Raw genomic sequence first — 13278 nt, forward strand, 5'->3', positions numbered from 1 at the left:
TTTTGTGCGCCAAAAAAAAAAATAAATAAGCTCTGGAAGGAAGGGGAAAAGGACGGAGAAATTTGAGAAGTTTTAATTATCCACGCAAATTATACTTTCATAAAAATAATGTTACATTAATGCAAATCCATTCTCAAAAAAATGTTTTTTCAAAATGAAAAAAAAAAAAAGTATAAACAAGCGGGGAAACATGGTAAAAGGCGGGAAAAGTACGTGGCAAGATAATCCAACCACATTTATACGTACATTCGGGCGGCTCAAAGGTAAAAATAATTATATGCATCATTCTCGTATGTGTAAAGGCGATTTCGCGTGCGCACGTAACTGTACATATGTGTATATAATATATATATAAATATAAACGCGTTTGCGCACATATCTAGTGTACTTAGCCTCATATTTACGTGGTTATATTTTTTCCTATACATTTGTGTTATGCATTTGTGTATACATAGGCAAAGGTGAAGAAGCGCGTGACATCACCCACTACATTTGCACACTTATGTTATAAAAAATAGAAAAAATAAGAAAATGGGAAAATATGAACAACTGAAAAAATTCACAAGTTGGATGTCTATGGAAACTAGCGCAAACAATTCAACACAGTTTTGCAAAAAACGCAGTGTGGACAAGTAAAACTTACCCAAATTTAAGCAGCTACGATTTTCCGGCGTACTTTACAAAGCTAAGCGTCTGGACGTGGAGATTCCGTGAATGCGTGTTGCGGATGTGGGCAAATGCGTCAAACTCGTGTGTTCATACGTCAGAGTTGCGTATTTATACCAGACTCGCGCGTAATGTGGCACGAACACCTTCGCGTATACACGAACTTGGGGCAATCCTCACTAAACAGCTGTTCAGCGGGAAGCAGTTCTGTTACAATTTACCGGTTCCAAACTACAAGCTCCGAACTATGAGCGTTTTATTCTCTTCTCGTCAATCTTTGCAAAAGGGCGAAAGGCAAGCAGGGAAGAGTTATCCATGCAGTTGCAAAACGCGCATGTACTTATAGATACAAGTACATGTATGTACGCATAATACAGCCAGGAAACGTAGGGCAGTGCTCGTTTTCTCCCTCCTGAACCTTCCAAACCGTGACTTGTATTCCGAAAGAAATGTTCAAAGGAAGGAAAAGTGAACGCAGCTGTGTAAATATTTAAACTTTGGTTTGGTATGCGCAATTAAAGAGGAGAAAGAATGGGACATAAGAACAGGAATGGCAAAACAGTTAAAGTTTGACACATGTTACATGTAAGTAGAGGTATTTTTATATATATTATACATATAAACGTTAAGCGAGATAATCAATAACGTAACGGGGAAGAGATTGTAGCGTTTAAAAATGTAGGAATGTGCGTAAATTTTTATTTTATGTTTTTCTTTTTCGCACGTTAAAAAAAAAAAAAAACAAGTTTGTTTCTTTTTAGTACTGTAGTATTAACGTAAATTTTGTTCCTTTAAATAACAGAATGAACAGATGAACGATTTTAAAAACGTTTTTTTTTTTTTAATGGTCAACTTTGCCCAATTTGAAAAAATTAACATGAACATGGCGGGATTATACCCATATTTAAAAAAAAAAAATATAATCTCCTTGTTAGCAGTTTCGTTTTTATTCCTTCTTTCTTCCAGTAAGACTACTAAGCCAAGTGGCGCAAAAATGCCGTAAAAAAGGAAAAATAACCAAAAAATACGAAAAGTATGAAATGTACGAAAAAGTACGAAAAGTACGAAGAAGTAGGGAAAACACGAAAAATTACGAACAGTAGCGAAAAATGCTGCAAAACGAGTCAAAATGACGCTAAGTAAAACAGAATCTACTTTAACTAATGCGATACTGTAAAGTAGAATTAAAGACTGCTCAGGTATTTGCATAAGAATATATGTCATTCGCGATAGTTACATATCGAAGGCCTTTAATAAACAACAAGAATATTTTAGAGCTCATTTTAATATGTAGTTCCATTTCTGTAATGATCAATGAATGAAAAGAAAATATATATGAAAGGACGTAAACGTGGGAAAAAAAAGACTCATCTTGCCTAAGTACAATTATCCCCATTTCAGGGTTTTAAAATGAGTGACAAGTTCTCTTAATCATTACACATACGTCTATGCATACGCGTAGGAATGTTCAAACGTGTGTCATTAGAAATTGAAGTGCCCTCTTACTGTAAGGAGTCTCAGATTTTTCTTTTAGCTAATCCAGTTATTGAGCGTTTTATGTACAATTTATCAATTTGTAGTTAATGCGTAATAAGATACCAGGATGAGAGTAATTATAGACGTTCGGGAAGAATGAAAGTTAATGTGAACAAGAAAGGATCACAATTTTGTTTTGATAAGTTTGTTTTTTTTAGACGTATGGCATATCTATTTGCTCAATTATAAAAATGGGTTGTAACTTTTATATAACTATGTCTTGTAATTTTTTTTTTTTATGTACAAATAAGAACCTTTCATGAAACGAAAAAGACTTGCTGAATGTTTTTACCAAACGAACCCGTAAACTTCAACACCCCGGCGTCCATTTGGGCCTTTTAATTTATGTCCAGATTGAGAAAGTTAAGTGGGAAAATAGTTCCCATTAAAATTGTCAATACGCTGATATTCCTATGAAGCTTGGAAAGAGTAATTTACCTTCCTGAAATGGCAATTTTTTTTTAAAAAGCAGGAGGCTATTTATCTCCCCCTTTGACTAACGGAATAACAGAAGGGGGGCAGAACAGATAACGTAAAAATTGCAAAGAAGTTCATCTCAACTTTTTACCATTAAAATATGGCCTTTTTCTTTTTTCTGCGGTACTATGCATAAGAGCTTTATCGTGTCTGCACAATGGGGGCACATGCGCACATATCTATATGTACATATATGAATGTACAATTTTTCCTCTTCACTCCGTAAATTTGTGAAGAGCATTTGAGAAATGGTTACATGACCATGCCCTCTTTTCACAATTAAGCATGCGTTCCCATTTCATCTTTTCTTTTAAACATCTGAAGGTACAGTATAGTTTAGCCCTCCCCGAAATGGAGTTCAAACGGAATGCACTTTCCACACATGATGATGTTGTATATAGGGCAACGTTTCCCCTCAGGCCATTTAAAAGCGTCTTGTCTTTTATATTGTTAAAAGGTGAAACGCGCCTTAAGAAAAGGCACATTGTCCTACGCTTCCACGTGGCAATTTACTTGTCACATTACGTCCGTAAAAATTTTTGATGTATTTTCGGCTTCCCTATCGGTTTGGTTTCATGCAGACACATATAAGGAAAACTACTCTCACAATGTAATAATGACATGGATCTAAATATGCGTTGCAATGATGATAGAGAAACAGCAAACAAAAAGACACGGCACAACGTGAAATTACACCATGTCTGGAAAAATGCCATAAACGGATATAACTTCCCCTGCGACAAATACATATTTCCGCAGCTATGGTGCACCCTAATTATACACTACAAAAAATTTATGAATAAAGAGCTAACTCTTTTCTGTAGATTCTCTCTCACTTTGTATTTTTTTTTTTCATAATGTACTGATGTCCGTAGGAGAAGAGTAATGGGAAAAAAAAATTTGCTAATCAAAATAGCTAATGTACAATTGCGCCCCCCTGCTAAGGGGCGCCTGTTGGTAATCACTGGGGAAAGAATAAGATAAAAAAGGGAGAGGAAATTTTGAAGGAGGTGATCAAACTCCGCGTAATTAGGGGGTAGAATGAATAAAAATACAGAGCACTTAAACAAAGATGGGGGCTTCATTGGAGGGATAACGTTCAAGCAGACATTACTTGGGGGGATCCTCTTTGTCCTTGTTTGGTTTCTTTTCCTCTTTCTCCTTTTTGGCTTCCTTTTCCTTTACCTTTTCGTCTACCACTATTTTGACCTTCTGCTTTGGGGTCTTCTTTTCATTTTCTGAGCTATGTACTTGAAAGTCGATCACGCACATTGAGCCATGTGCCAAGGACCCCATTTCTGAGGTCTTCTCGAGTTCCCCCTTTGTTGTTTCCTCGTAATTTCTTCATTTCTTTTTTCCACTTCTTCCTGCGTCGGTATGTATCTCTCCTGACCCTTGGGAAGCTTTTTTTTTGTCTTCGACTTGCTCTTCTTCACTTTGCCTTGGCTTTTACTCCTGGGGCAAAGAACTTTCTGCAAACGGGAATTGGAAGCACCGTATAAAAAGCCACCTGCACATAACCCATGCGAAATGTATAGTCTCACATACGACCGTGTCTCATTTAGGCACATGCCTATAATGCTATTTTCATGTATATCTGTATTGGCGTTTTCTTTTTTTTCACATATTCGTTCAAACGCCGGGGAAATGCAGTTTGCGATTTTGTCACCCACGTGGATTGGGCTGGGAATTTTCAGTTCAGTGCGACTAACACCAAAAGGTCCTTTGGGAAAGAGTGAAGGTTAAGAAATTGGGAAGTGGAAAATGTGAAGAAAATGATTTATGCTTTGTTAAGCTTATAAAAACAATGTTTTTCCACTTATGAGGTTTGGTGTCTTTTTGCAAGGTTGGATCATATGATATATGCGGAAGAAAAAAAATGTGTTTGTGATTTTGAGAAAAGTAAAATAAAGTAAAATGAAAAATAAAAAATATAAAAACAAAATAAAAAATACTATCGTTTAACATAACCCAATTTAATTAATTTTAGAAATTAGAAATTTTAAATCCATGTAGCAGCCATATGAATATTTTTTTTTTTTTTTTTTTCTTGCACACCACGTTTATATATGCCCAAGTGGTGGGAAGAAAAAAACTAAATTGCCCGAATTGTAAGCCGGTGGACGTAACATTCTGCGAAACCAAACAGTTTTCCTTTAAAAAACGGATACAAAAAGTGACCAAATTGTATTTTATATGTATATGAAAGGGATACATAAGTCGATTTGGACACTTAATATATCCACTTGTAGAGAGTACACCGGGATAGAGGAAAACGTCTGCTGTGTGGTGTTGTACAGCGCAGCTCAGTACAGTGCAGTGCTGTATTTTTTTTTTCTTTTTTTTTTTCTTTGAGATTGTTTACATATTCTGGATGTCCACAAAGCTGACAGGACCAAACCATGATCTGAACCACTAAGTGCTGGCCAGAGTACATGAAAGATGAGAAGATGAACAAATTGGAAGGAGCGAAAAGGGGGCGAGAAAATGTAAAGGCAAATAGATGGACGTTTAACTGCTGAGAAATATGATCGAGTCGATGGTCATATGTGTATCTTTAGGCAGACATGTCATGGGCATATCAAACGGCAAATACACAAAATATGTTATGTCCATAGCACCGTTTCGTCAGTTCGGAGACTGCCCCAGAACAGTCCAGTAATTTAGAAGGCACCAACACACATTGGTATGTGTCCCCCTCTCCGTTTTGCCGCTTAGTCTTTTGGCACTCCCCATTTGAGGCACCTTCAAATAGAACTTTTTGCACCAACGATTGGCGGAGCATATATAGAAAGGTTTCCCTTATGTGTGGAAAAAAAAAAGGGTGAGTATAAAGCAGCACCGTAAACACGTAACGCAGTGGGAAAAACATCATACAAATGAACCACTAACAAATGGCACAATTTTCTGACCTTTTTTTCTCACCGCAAAGGTGATAACATTTTGGAATCTCCATTATGGAACGAACTCATTTGGGGGCAATTATTTCCGATCACTAAAAAAAAAATTAGAGAACAGTTAAAGCTATTTTTCGAAGTTGTATAACACTTTGCCGCTTTTATTCATTAATTTTTTCTTCGAATTTGATGTACAAAGATATGTAACATGTAATATATATACTTCCCCGGCTGAACATTTTTTTTAAGTTTTACCCAAATTAGAAACTCCTCCTTTGTCATTTGAAGGAGGCACTTTTGTGCGGCAAGCTAGTACGTACAACAAATTTGCGAATCGCGGCCCAGTACTTCTTGGCAAGCAACTGGCACACCCTGCGGACAATCCCTCCCCGTAGGGTACGTACATACATATATAAATATATGTTCATATACATGTGGATATATTTATATGCGAATGTGCGTTTGTACATTCCCCTATATAAATAACGGGCAGCGCAATTTGTACTACTTATTGACGTATACTCCGCATTCGCACTTGTGAGAATTTTTACGAGTTTCAGAATTTTGAAGAAGGGAACGCAGAAGTTTTTTTTTAAGAAGTAAAAATAACGCAAATAATGTAGAGCTAGGTTTATTGTGAAAGAAGGAAAAGAGCAAGAGGTAGAAGAGGCAAGGGAAGAAGGCGCATCTGTAATTCTACGGCGAGTCAGAACATGCTTGGCAATTATTGTGCCTACCTGCCTCATTACTGTACGTGTGTGTACATATGCACGTCGTGCCAAAGGAAATCTGCTAAGTTACCCAGCAGAATAATTCCAACATAATACCATCCCGCAGGGTCACTTCGACTGAATTCCTGACGTTGTCAATCAAGTGTTGTTTATCCCTTGATGATGAGCCATAGTAGGGACTCTTTCCCTCCGAATAAGCATACCACCGACACATATACCCTTCTTCGCGTTTGTAAACAAACCAATGTTCATAAAGCATGTACAACGCAAATTAGGGTTAAAGGAAAGGGATGTTATACCTACCACGCACATGTATATCGCATATATTACACCGCTATATTAGCAGGTTTCTAATTTGACCCAATTAAGAGAATCACACGCGAACATATGCAAGCATATTTTGTTCACACGTCAAGGACACATGCACATAAATCAAGAAGAAAATGGATTTATGGGACAAAGACTATGAGAAGGCCATACAGACAGGGAAAGAAATTAAAAAGATATTAAGACAAAATGAAAAGGAGAAGAAGAAGGCGAAAAACAGGGCAATTTTAAGGGGCAAAATAACCGAATTTAATCAAAATGTTAGATTCTTGCAGCACCAGCTAAATAATGATTATATAAAGAATGACAAACAGTACAGCAAGAACGAATCCAAGTATAAGTACAAAGTGAGCACACTGGAAAAAATGAAAAGGGAAATAATGAATTTGTATGAGGATTTCGCTTCTACGAATGAGGAGGTACGTTTTGGAATGGGGCAAACCGTATGGAACTACCCTAAGAATGCCACGCGTTTGTGTACATTCATACATATATGTATATCTGCGTCATATATGCTTCCCCGCATGTGGGTCTGTTTCCCCATCTTTTAGGATGCCTCGTTCAACATAAACATGGATTTTTTAAACGACCTGGGCAACGAGAATGACTCATACTTGAACGATCTGAACAGGGAGGAGTTACTCCTGAAGCAGAAGAATTTGATGAAGTTGCAGGACGAGCAGCTGAGCTTTCTGGAAGGCACTACACACAACTTAAAAAATATCAGCTACAATATAAACAACGAATTGCGAGTTCATAATGAACTGTTGGATGACATAGACAGGGATGTCGATGAGACGAACAATTTGCTTAACAGGAATAGAAACATTTTCGAAAGAGTCACAAATAATACCAGTAATTATTTTTTGTATGTAATTATTGCCGTGTTGACTACGTCGCTCGTGTTTTTCATAATTATTCTCTAGTGCAGAGAGGGGGAACTGAAAGGCCATGGCCTTCTGGGGTTACAAAGCAGAATGGAATGAAAAGGAATGAAGAGAAATGAACAGAAGTGAAGTGGAATCCAGAAGAACATATTGGAATGAAGTCGAGCGAGACAACCCCCGCGCAGCCGGTACATATTGGTTTCTAGTTCAGCGCCATAATCCGTTGTGAAGAATTTTTTGTTCACCGTGTTGTCCACGCCGTTATTTTAACATAAAATAATCCTGGGGTGCGTTTTTACCTTTTTAATGTGCACATCCCGACTGTATTTTTTTTTTTTTTTTTTAATTTCCCGGCCTTGATCAATTTAAATATGTTGTCATACGAGATGGGTAATTTATTACGCCATATGTTATATGTCCTACGTCGTGTTTGTTTTTCAATTGGAAACAGAAGTTAATTGTTGTTTGAGTGTTCGCGATTTCTTTTTTTTTTGTGTTAAAGATGTTTGATAATATTGTTAAAACGCCGTTCCAAGGTGTGCGCATGTGTGGAGGCGCACCCATTTAACTTCACATTTTAAACATTTTTCAAAATTGTCCTAGTGAAATTTTTAGTGGAAGGGAGGGTATCGTCACAAAGCGTGGATGTTATGCTACAATGTTAGGAACATTCTCTGGAGGAGGGGGGGACGCTGCGCCGAAATGAAAAGAGGCAGGTGCGAGGAACTTTTTATAGCTAAAGGGGAGTGCAATAATTTGGAACATCGCTGTTTCCGCTGCAATTTTCAGTAACGGACTGTTTTATCACCCCCTTTTGCTAAGAAGACAATTCAACATTGGAAGCTCCACTTGTGGGTAGCCAATAACACGTGGAAAATGTCCCTGCAAACGCATAAATGGGATGCTGCACACGATTTTCGGAAAATACCGTGGCGATTTACAGCAATTTCACCCTTAGGCGATTTCGCACATGTTGATAAAGTCCTGTTTTGCGAAAAAAATTGTGCGATATTTTTCAAAATATAAAGCAAATGCTGGTGAAGTAATAAAAAAATAACAATTATTGTATGCGGGAAAAAAATGCATTACTTGGGAGGTAGATAACAATTTGCAAACTGTTAATTCGAATGATCTGTATATATATGCATGCGAGGGAGACGCACATGGGGGGAATACACATAGACGTGTGTGCTGCGCAGACGTCTGTGCAGATAGGAGGGTTGGTACAATGAAAAAAATCGACAGAAATGGTACGTATGACTATCTATGCCGGTTTGGCATAAAGGTGTTTTAAAAAAGGTGCTTAAATTGGCACATTTTATACATAAAGGAGTATTCACAAGTGTGGAGAAGCATGAATGGCAGCGCGCTTCCACCACGTGTAAATATAAGCGCAACTTATATATACGAATATGTGTGGGTAACATTCAGCTGTGGAGTACGCACAACTTGTACTGTTTTACTCTCTTTTAACAACAAAAACAAGAGGTATAGGCATGGGTATCTACACATATAAATAAATGAGAGGGGAACGCCCTCTTTTCTGGTAACTATATATATGACCCGCTCGGGATATGACCGATTCCATTGCATTCTTGCAATTTTGAAAAAAAAAAAAAAAAAAAAAACTAGCCAAATTTCTTCTTCACGAGAGAATATAGGAAAGTGCCACTTACAGCCATAGTTGATCCAAGTCCACCAAGAAAGGAAAATTTCGTTCCAAATATGAAGTAGCTAGTTAATATTAAGAAAACTCTCTTGACTGTGCTGGCCACGGCGTGAGTAATATGATTTAATCTGTTTAACGAAATGAAGGATAACTGATTGTACAGATAAAACCACACACCGGACATAAGTACATGTCTTCCCAGTACCTTTAAAACGTCCTTGTTCTCCATCAAGTAGGAATAGGCATCTTTCCACTTGTGTGCATCCAGGTATAAAGCTGGGGTCAAGAAGATTGCAGAGGACAGAGTTAAGAGAGCAAATATATTTTCAGGAGTTAAATGTTTTCCTAATTTTTCGAGATTTTTATCCATCATAATTTTTGCTTCTATCGCTCTCATGGTTGAAAGTACGTTGGCTGACAGGGTTGAATATAACGCCTTGTAGGTAAATGATAGTTCCTTTATTGACGCCAAGGACACACCAAATACGATTGGAAGTAGGGAAGAATAGGTATAAAGAGACATTCTGTTGTTCATTAAGAAATATGAGAAGAAAGCTGCAAATAACGGTGAAGATGCTTTAACAATGTGGACAAAGCTGATTGCCCCAGCTCCCATGGCTATAACAGATAAGAGGTGGGCATACCCATGATATATACTTTGCTTCATTATGCTAGTATATTTTTTTAAAAAGAGTACATACTTTTGTAATGCCTTTATTAATGCATTTCTATCACTGAGGCTTATTTTCTTCATTTCCTGTTCATCGTAGAATAGTTCCGGTTGATTTCTCAATTTGAGGACCCAGGGAATTAGGAAGATTGGCAACCCTACATAAATTTGCGCTATAGCAATTGTAATTGGCAAATTTAACAAATTTAATGCCTTTTTATTTTCAATGTTGTAGAAGATGTTACATACATACCAAAGCCCTAACAAGGACACTGTCTTTCCTCCTTCAACCACATTGTTTAGAAAGGTACAATGTTTTTTTTGGTCTGCCCCTTCCCCTACATTGTTGTTATTTCCTTGGACTTCTTTCCCGAATGCACTTTGATTTTCCTTCCCATTATTTTGAGATTTATCACTGGAGGAAATGTCATCTATAATTTTATTACTTTCAACGTCGTTGCTATAAATGCTGGTGTCTCTATTTGCAGCATTAAAGAGGGAAAATATTCCCTCCTTTATTTTTTTGTTCAGTGCGTCTATCACATGTTGCCTGGTTTTTATTTTGTAGTTGTGGGCATCCGCGATGTGGAAGCTGGATGTGCCCGCCCTCTTTATCTTATCATACCTGGGCTTGTAGTTGTTAATGAACAGGGGGGTGCTGCTCCGGACGTTGGCGAAACTGGCAGAACTGGCAAAATCGGGAAAATAATTTTTATTCTTAACATTTCTGCACGTCCTATTCGCCTTTTTCACAACCTCATTGGGGCTTGCGCTGTGCAAATTAGCGTACACCTTCGGGACATAGCTCTGCTTATCGTAGCTGAAACTCCTTCCTAAAATAAGTTGCGTCTTGATTACAACCGTGAGTATAAACGTTCTAATGAGTACATTCATTTTCACTTATTTTTTCTTTTTTTTTCCTCCGTTGCGGTAGTCTCATTACATAAGCATTTGCACGATTGGTTACAATTGGAAGTAACGGAGGAGGGCGTAAAAAAAAAAAAAAAAAAAACGCGTCTGTCTCTTCTTCCTTCCGGATTGCTATCACCCCTATGACTGTAATTATTCTTCCAAAGGGCTACTGCACTGTTGTTACGATATGACCTATGTTGTTATATTTTTCCTCCCCTTTTTGTGTGTTCAGTTGAAAATGTCAAGAGGTTAAGAAAAAAACAAATCATGCATTTGTATAAACGCAAATGGTCCATGCGGAGTTTATACTATCACTCTATTTTGACCACCGCGGGAGGGAAAATGTTGAATCGAAGATTTCCTATATATATAATATGCACATGTTTATGTGTGGCTACGTGCGTAGGGGGCGAAAAGGCTTTTTCCTACTTCCAGAACAGTGGCGTAGAGTTATCTTTTCAAAGTTCACCTTTGAAATTCAGCTCGAGGGAAACTATATCCCAGTCATACATCCTTGTTTAAAAAAAAAAAAGAAAAAAACACATATATACAAGCATGCAGTCACACAAAAAAGGAAGCAAATTTATATGTATACAAGGGCACGTGCTGTTTTGCTAGAACGATTTGACCAGGTACAATAGCCGTGTGGCGAAAGCATGAAAAGGGGAAGAACAATAGGCAAAAACTAACATAAGTGACGCGCATATATGAGGGGTGAAAATGCGTATTTCCTGTGAGAAGCATGCCGCTCGCACGTTCCTTTTGTTTAGTTTTTCGCTTAGATTTAAAAAATTGAATAAAGCGTAAATATATGAAAGAAAAGAAAAAAAAAACATAGCAACCCCAAAAAGTGGAGGAAAAAAAGAAACACATAAGGCGATATACCTACGAGAAAACTTATGCTGGAGTGACACGAATAGCGCAGTAACACTTAAGCATAACAGTTATGTCGCCTATTTGAAAACAAGAGCAGTTAAATCTTTTTTTGTTTCTATTTTTTTTTTTCTTTTTTTTTTTTTTTTTTCCTTTTGCATTCTTCAAAATTTATTTTGAACGGAACAGTAAACAAATGGCAAGGGGGGGAAAATGCGCATGTGTAAAAAAAAGAGAAAACCTTTGCTCGATGCGATACTATTAGGGATACGAACATATCCGTGCAAACATCTACACCAAAGGGCATCAAAAACATGGTTTACATAATGTGCCATGTGTATATAAACATTGACCCATTCACATTGTGTATGTGTGGAAAAGGAAATGCGGGACATTCCAAGTGTGACTTCACTTCGATGCCAGCGAAGAGGGCGTAGCACGCGTGACGTACGAATTGCAAAAATTAAATTAAAATTGAAGGTTACGAAGAAGGAAAGCGGAAAAGACGTTAACATTTCAACACATGTACCGCGAAAAAAAAAACTATTCAAAAGCGTTTTTTATGCCATTTTTGCAAGAAAAAAAAAATAACGGAAGAAATGATATGCAAAACTTTTTTCAGAACAGGAAGAGTTTAATCAGAAGGCGAACGCCGTAAACTCGCGCATACTCGAGCATACTGATGGAGACCAGCATAAACACAAATTTGGCAAAATCTTCGCAAGACGATAGTGAGGCATTTACACAGTGTTAGCATTAAAGTGGCATCCCATTTGTTGGCATACTCATTTGTGTATATGCATCCACTAAGTGTGGTTAGAAAGAAGGAGTGAAAGGGAGATACACAAAATTTGTAAAGCATGCCGCGTGTAGTAGTGAACATTTTTTGCACGTCCCTAATTCCCCTTGTTCACGTTTAAACTTGTGCCATGTGATGTTCGCTCTTTTTTTCGTCTCAGAATGTGTGCACTGTGGCGTAAATAACGTTGTGGCACATTCCTCGTTAGCCCCATTATTAGCGCTGTTTCAGCGTGTACTTTGACGCATACACGATGTTTGTATTCCTGTGGTTTCTCATTTTTTGCGTTTTTTATAATGCGCACCTTTGTGTAACTTCTTAGCCTTCACATTTGGGCCAGTTCTATAACACGAAATGGTTGGATTATTTTATTAGCTGATTAGTTGATTTTTTTTTTTTCCTTTTTTGTGGTTTCTCAATTTTTTTAAAATGTAGGCCTCCGTTTCCACGCCTTACTATTCCTCCCAACGTGGCGATTGCGCATCAGCACAATCCTTCGTCGTATCTTCCCCATTTCATTTGATTCATGTTTTCCCAATTTAGGGAGAAGTGTGTGTTGTGAATTATCTCAGCAGTTGTTTCAGGTCAATATTGCCATTCGTTTGCTTCTTATTTATTCCCCTTTTTTTCGTACACTCTATGTGCACTTAAATATAAGCACGTGCAGGCGACCCCATATGTGGACGGTCTACGTATCGAGTTTGTCACTTGGTATTAAGCCTTCCGATGTGTTAATTAAATTTTTTGTCCCAGTTTAATGATTCCCCTTCTGAGTAAGGTCATCATTAATGTTTATTCGCGCATGACCATTTTTTGTTTTTACTCCACCCTCTG

The 13278-nt window shown here is 37.5% G+C and overlaps 3 protein-coding genes across 3 annotated transcripts; 1 reads left to right on the forward strand and 2 right to left on the reverse strand.

Moving 5' to 3' along the window:
• Window positions 1–3789: 3789 nt before the first annotated feature.
• Window positions 3790–3975, reverse strand: C922_01443 (hypothetical protein; the record flags this gene model as incomplete). The annotated part of the gene is made up of 1 exon (XM_008817046.1): window positions 3790–3975. The coding sequence occupies one exon, from the start codon at window positions 3973–3975 to the stop codon at window positions 3790–3792; it is 186 nt and encodes a 61-aa protein (XP_008815268.1).
• A 2775-nt stretch (window positions 3976–6750) lies between these two features.
• On the forward strand, window positions 6751–7560 carry C922_01444 (hypothetical protein; the record flags this gene model as incomplete). The annotated part of the gene is made up of 2 exons (XM_008817047.1): window positions 6751–7053; window positions 7186–7560. 2 exons carry the CDS (start codon window positions 6751–6753, stop codon window positions 7558–7560), a joined length of 678 nt encoding a protein of 225 aa, XP_008815269.1.
• Window positions 7561–9149: 1589 nt separating this feature from the next.
• C922_01445 (hypothetical protein) lies at window positions 9150–10754 on the reverse strand (the record flags this gene model as incomplete). The annotated part of the gene is made up of 1 exon (XM_008817048.1): window positions 9150–10754. One exon carries the CDS (start codon window positions 10752–10754, stop codon window positions 9150–9152), a length of 1605 nt encoding a protein of 534 aa, XP_008815270.1.
• Window positions 10755–13278: the final 2524 nt, after the last annotated feature.

This window comes from Plasmodium inui (genome assembly GCF_000524495.1).
Source record: "Plasmodium inui San Antonio 1 unplaced genomic scaffold supercont1.4, whole genome shotgun sequence".
Classification (NCBI taxonomy): Eukaryota; Apicomplexa; class Aconoidasida; order Haemosporida; family Plasmodiidae; genus Plasmodium; species Plasmodium inui.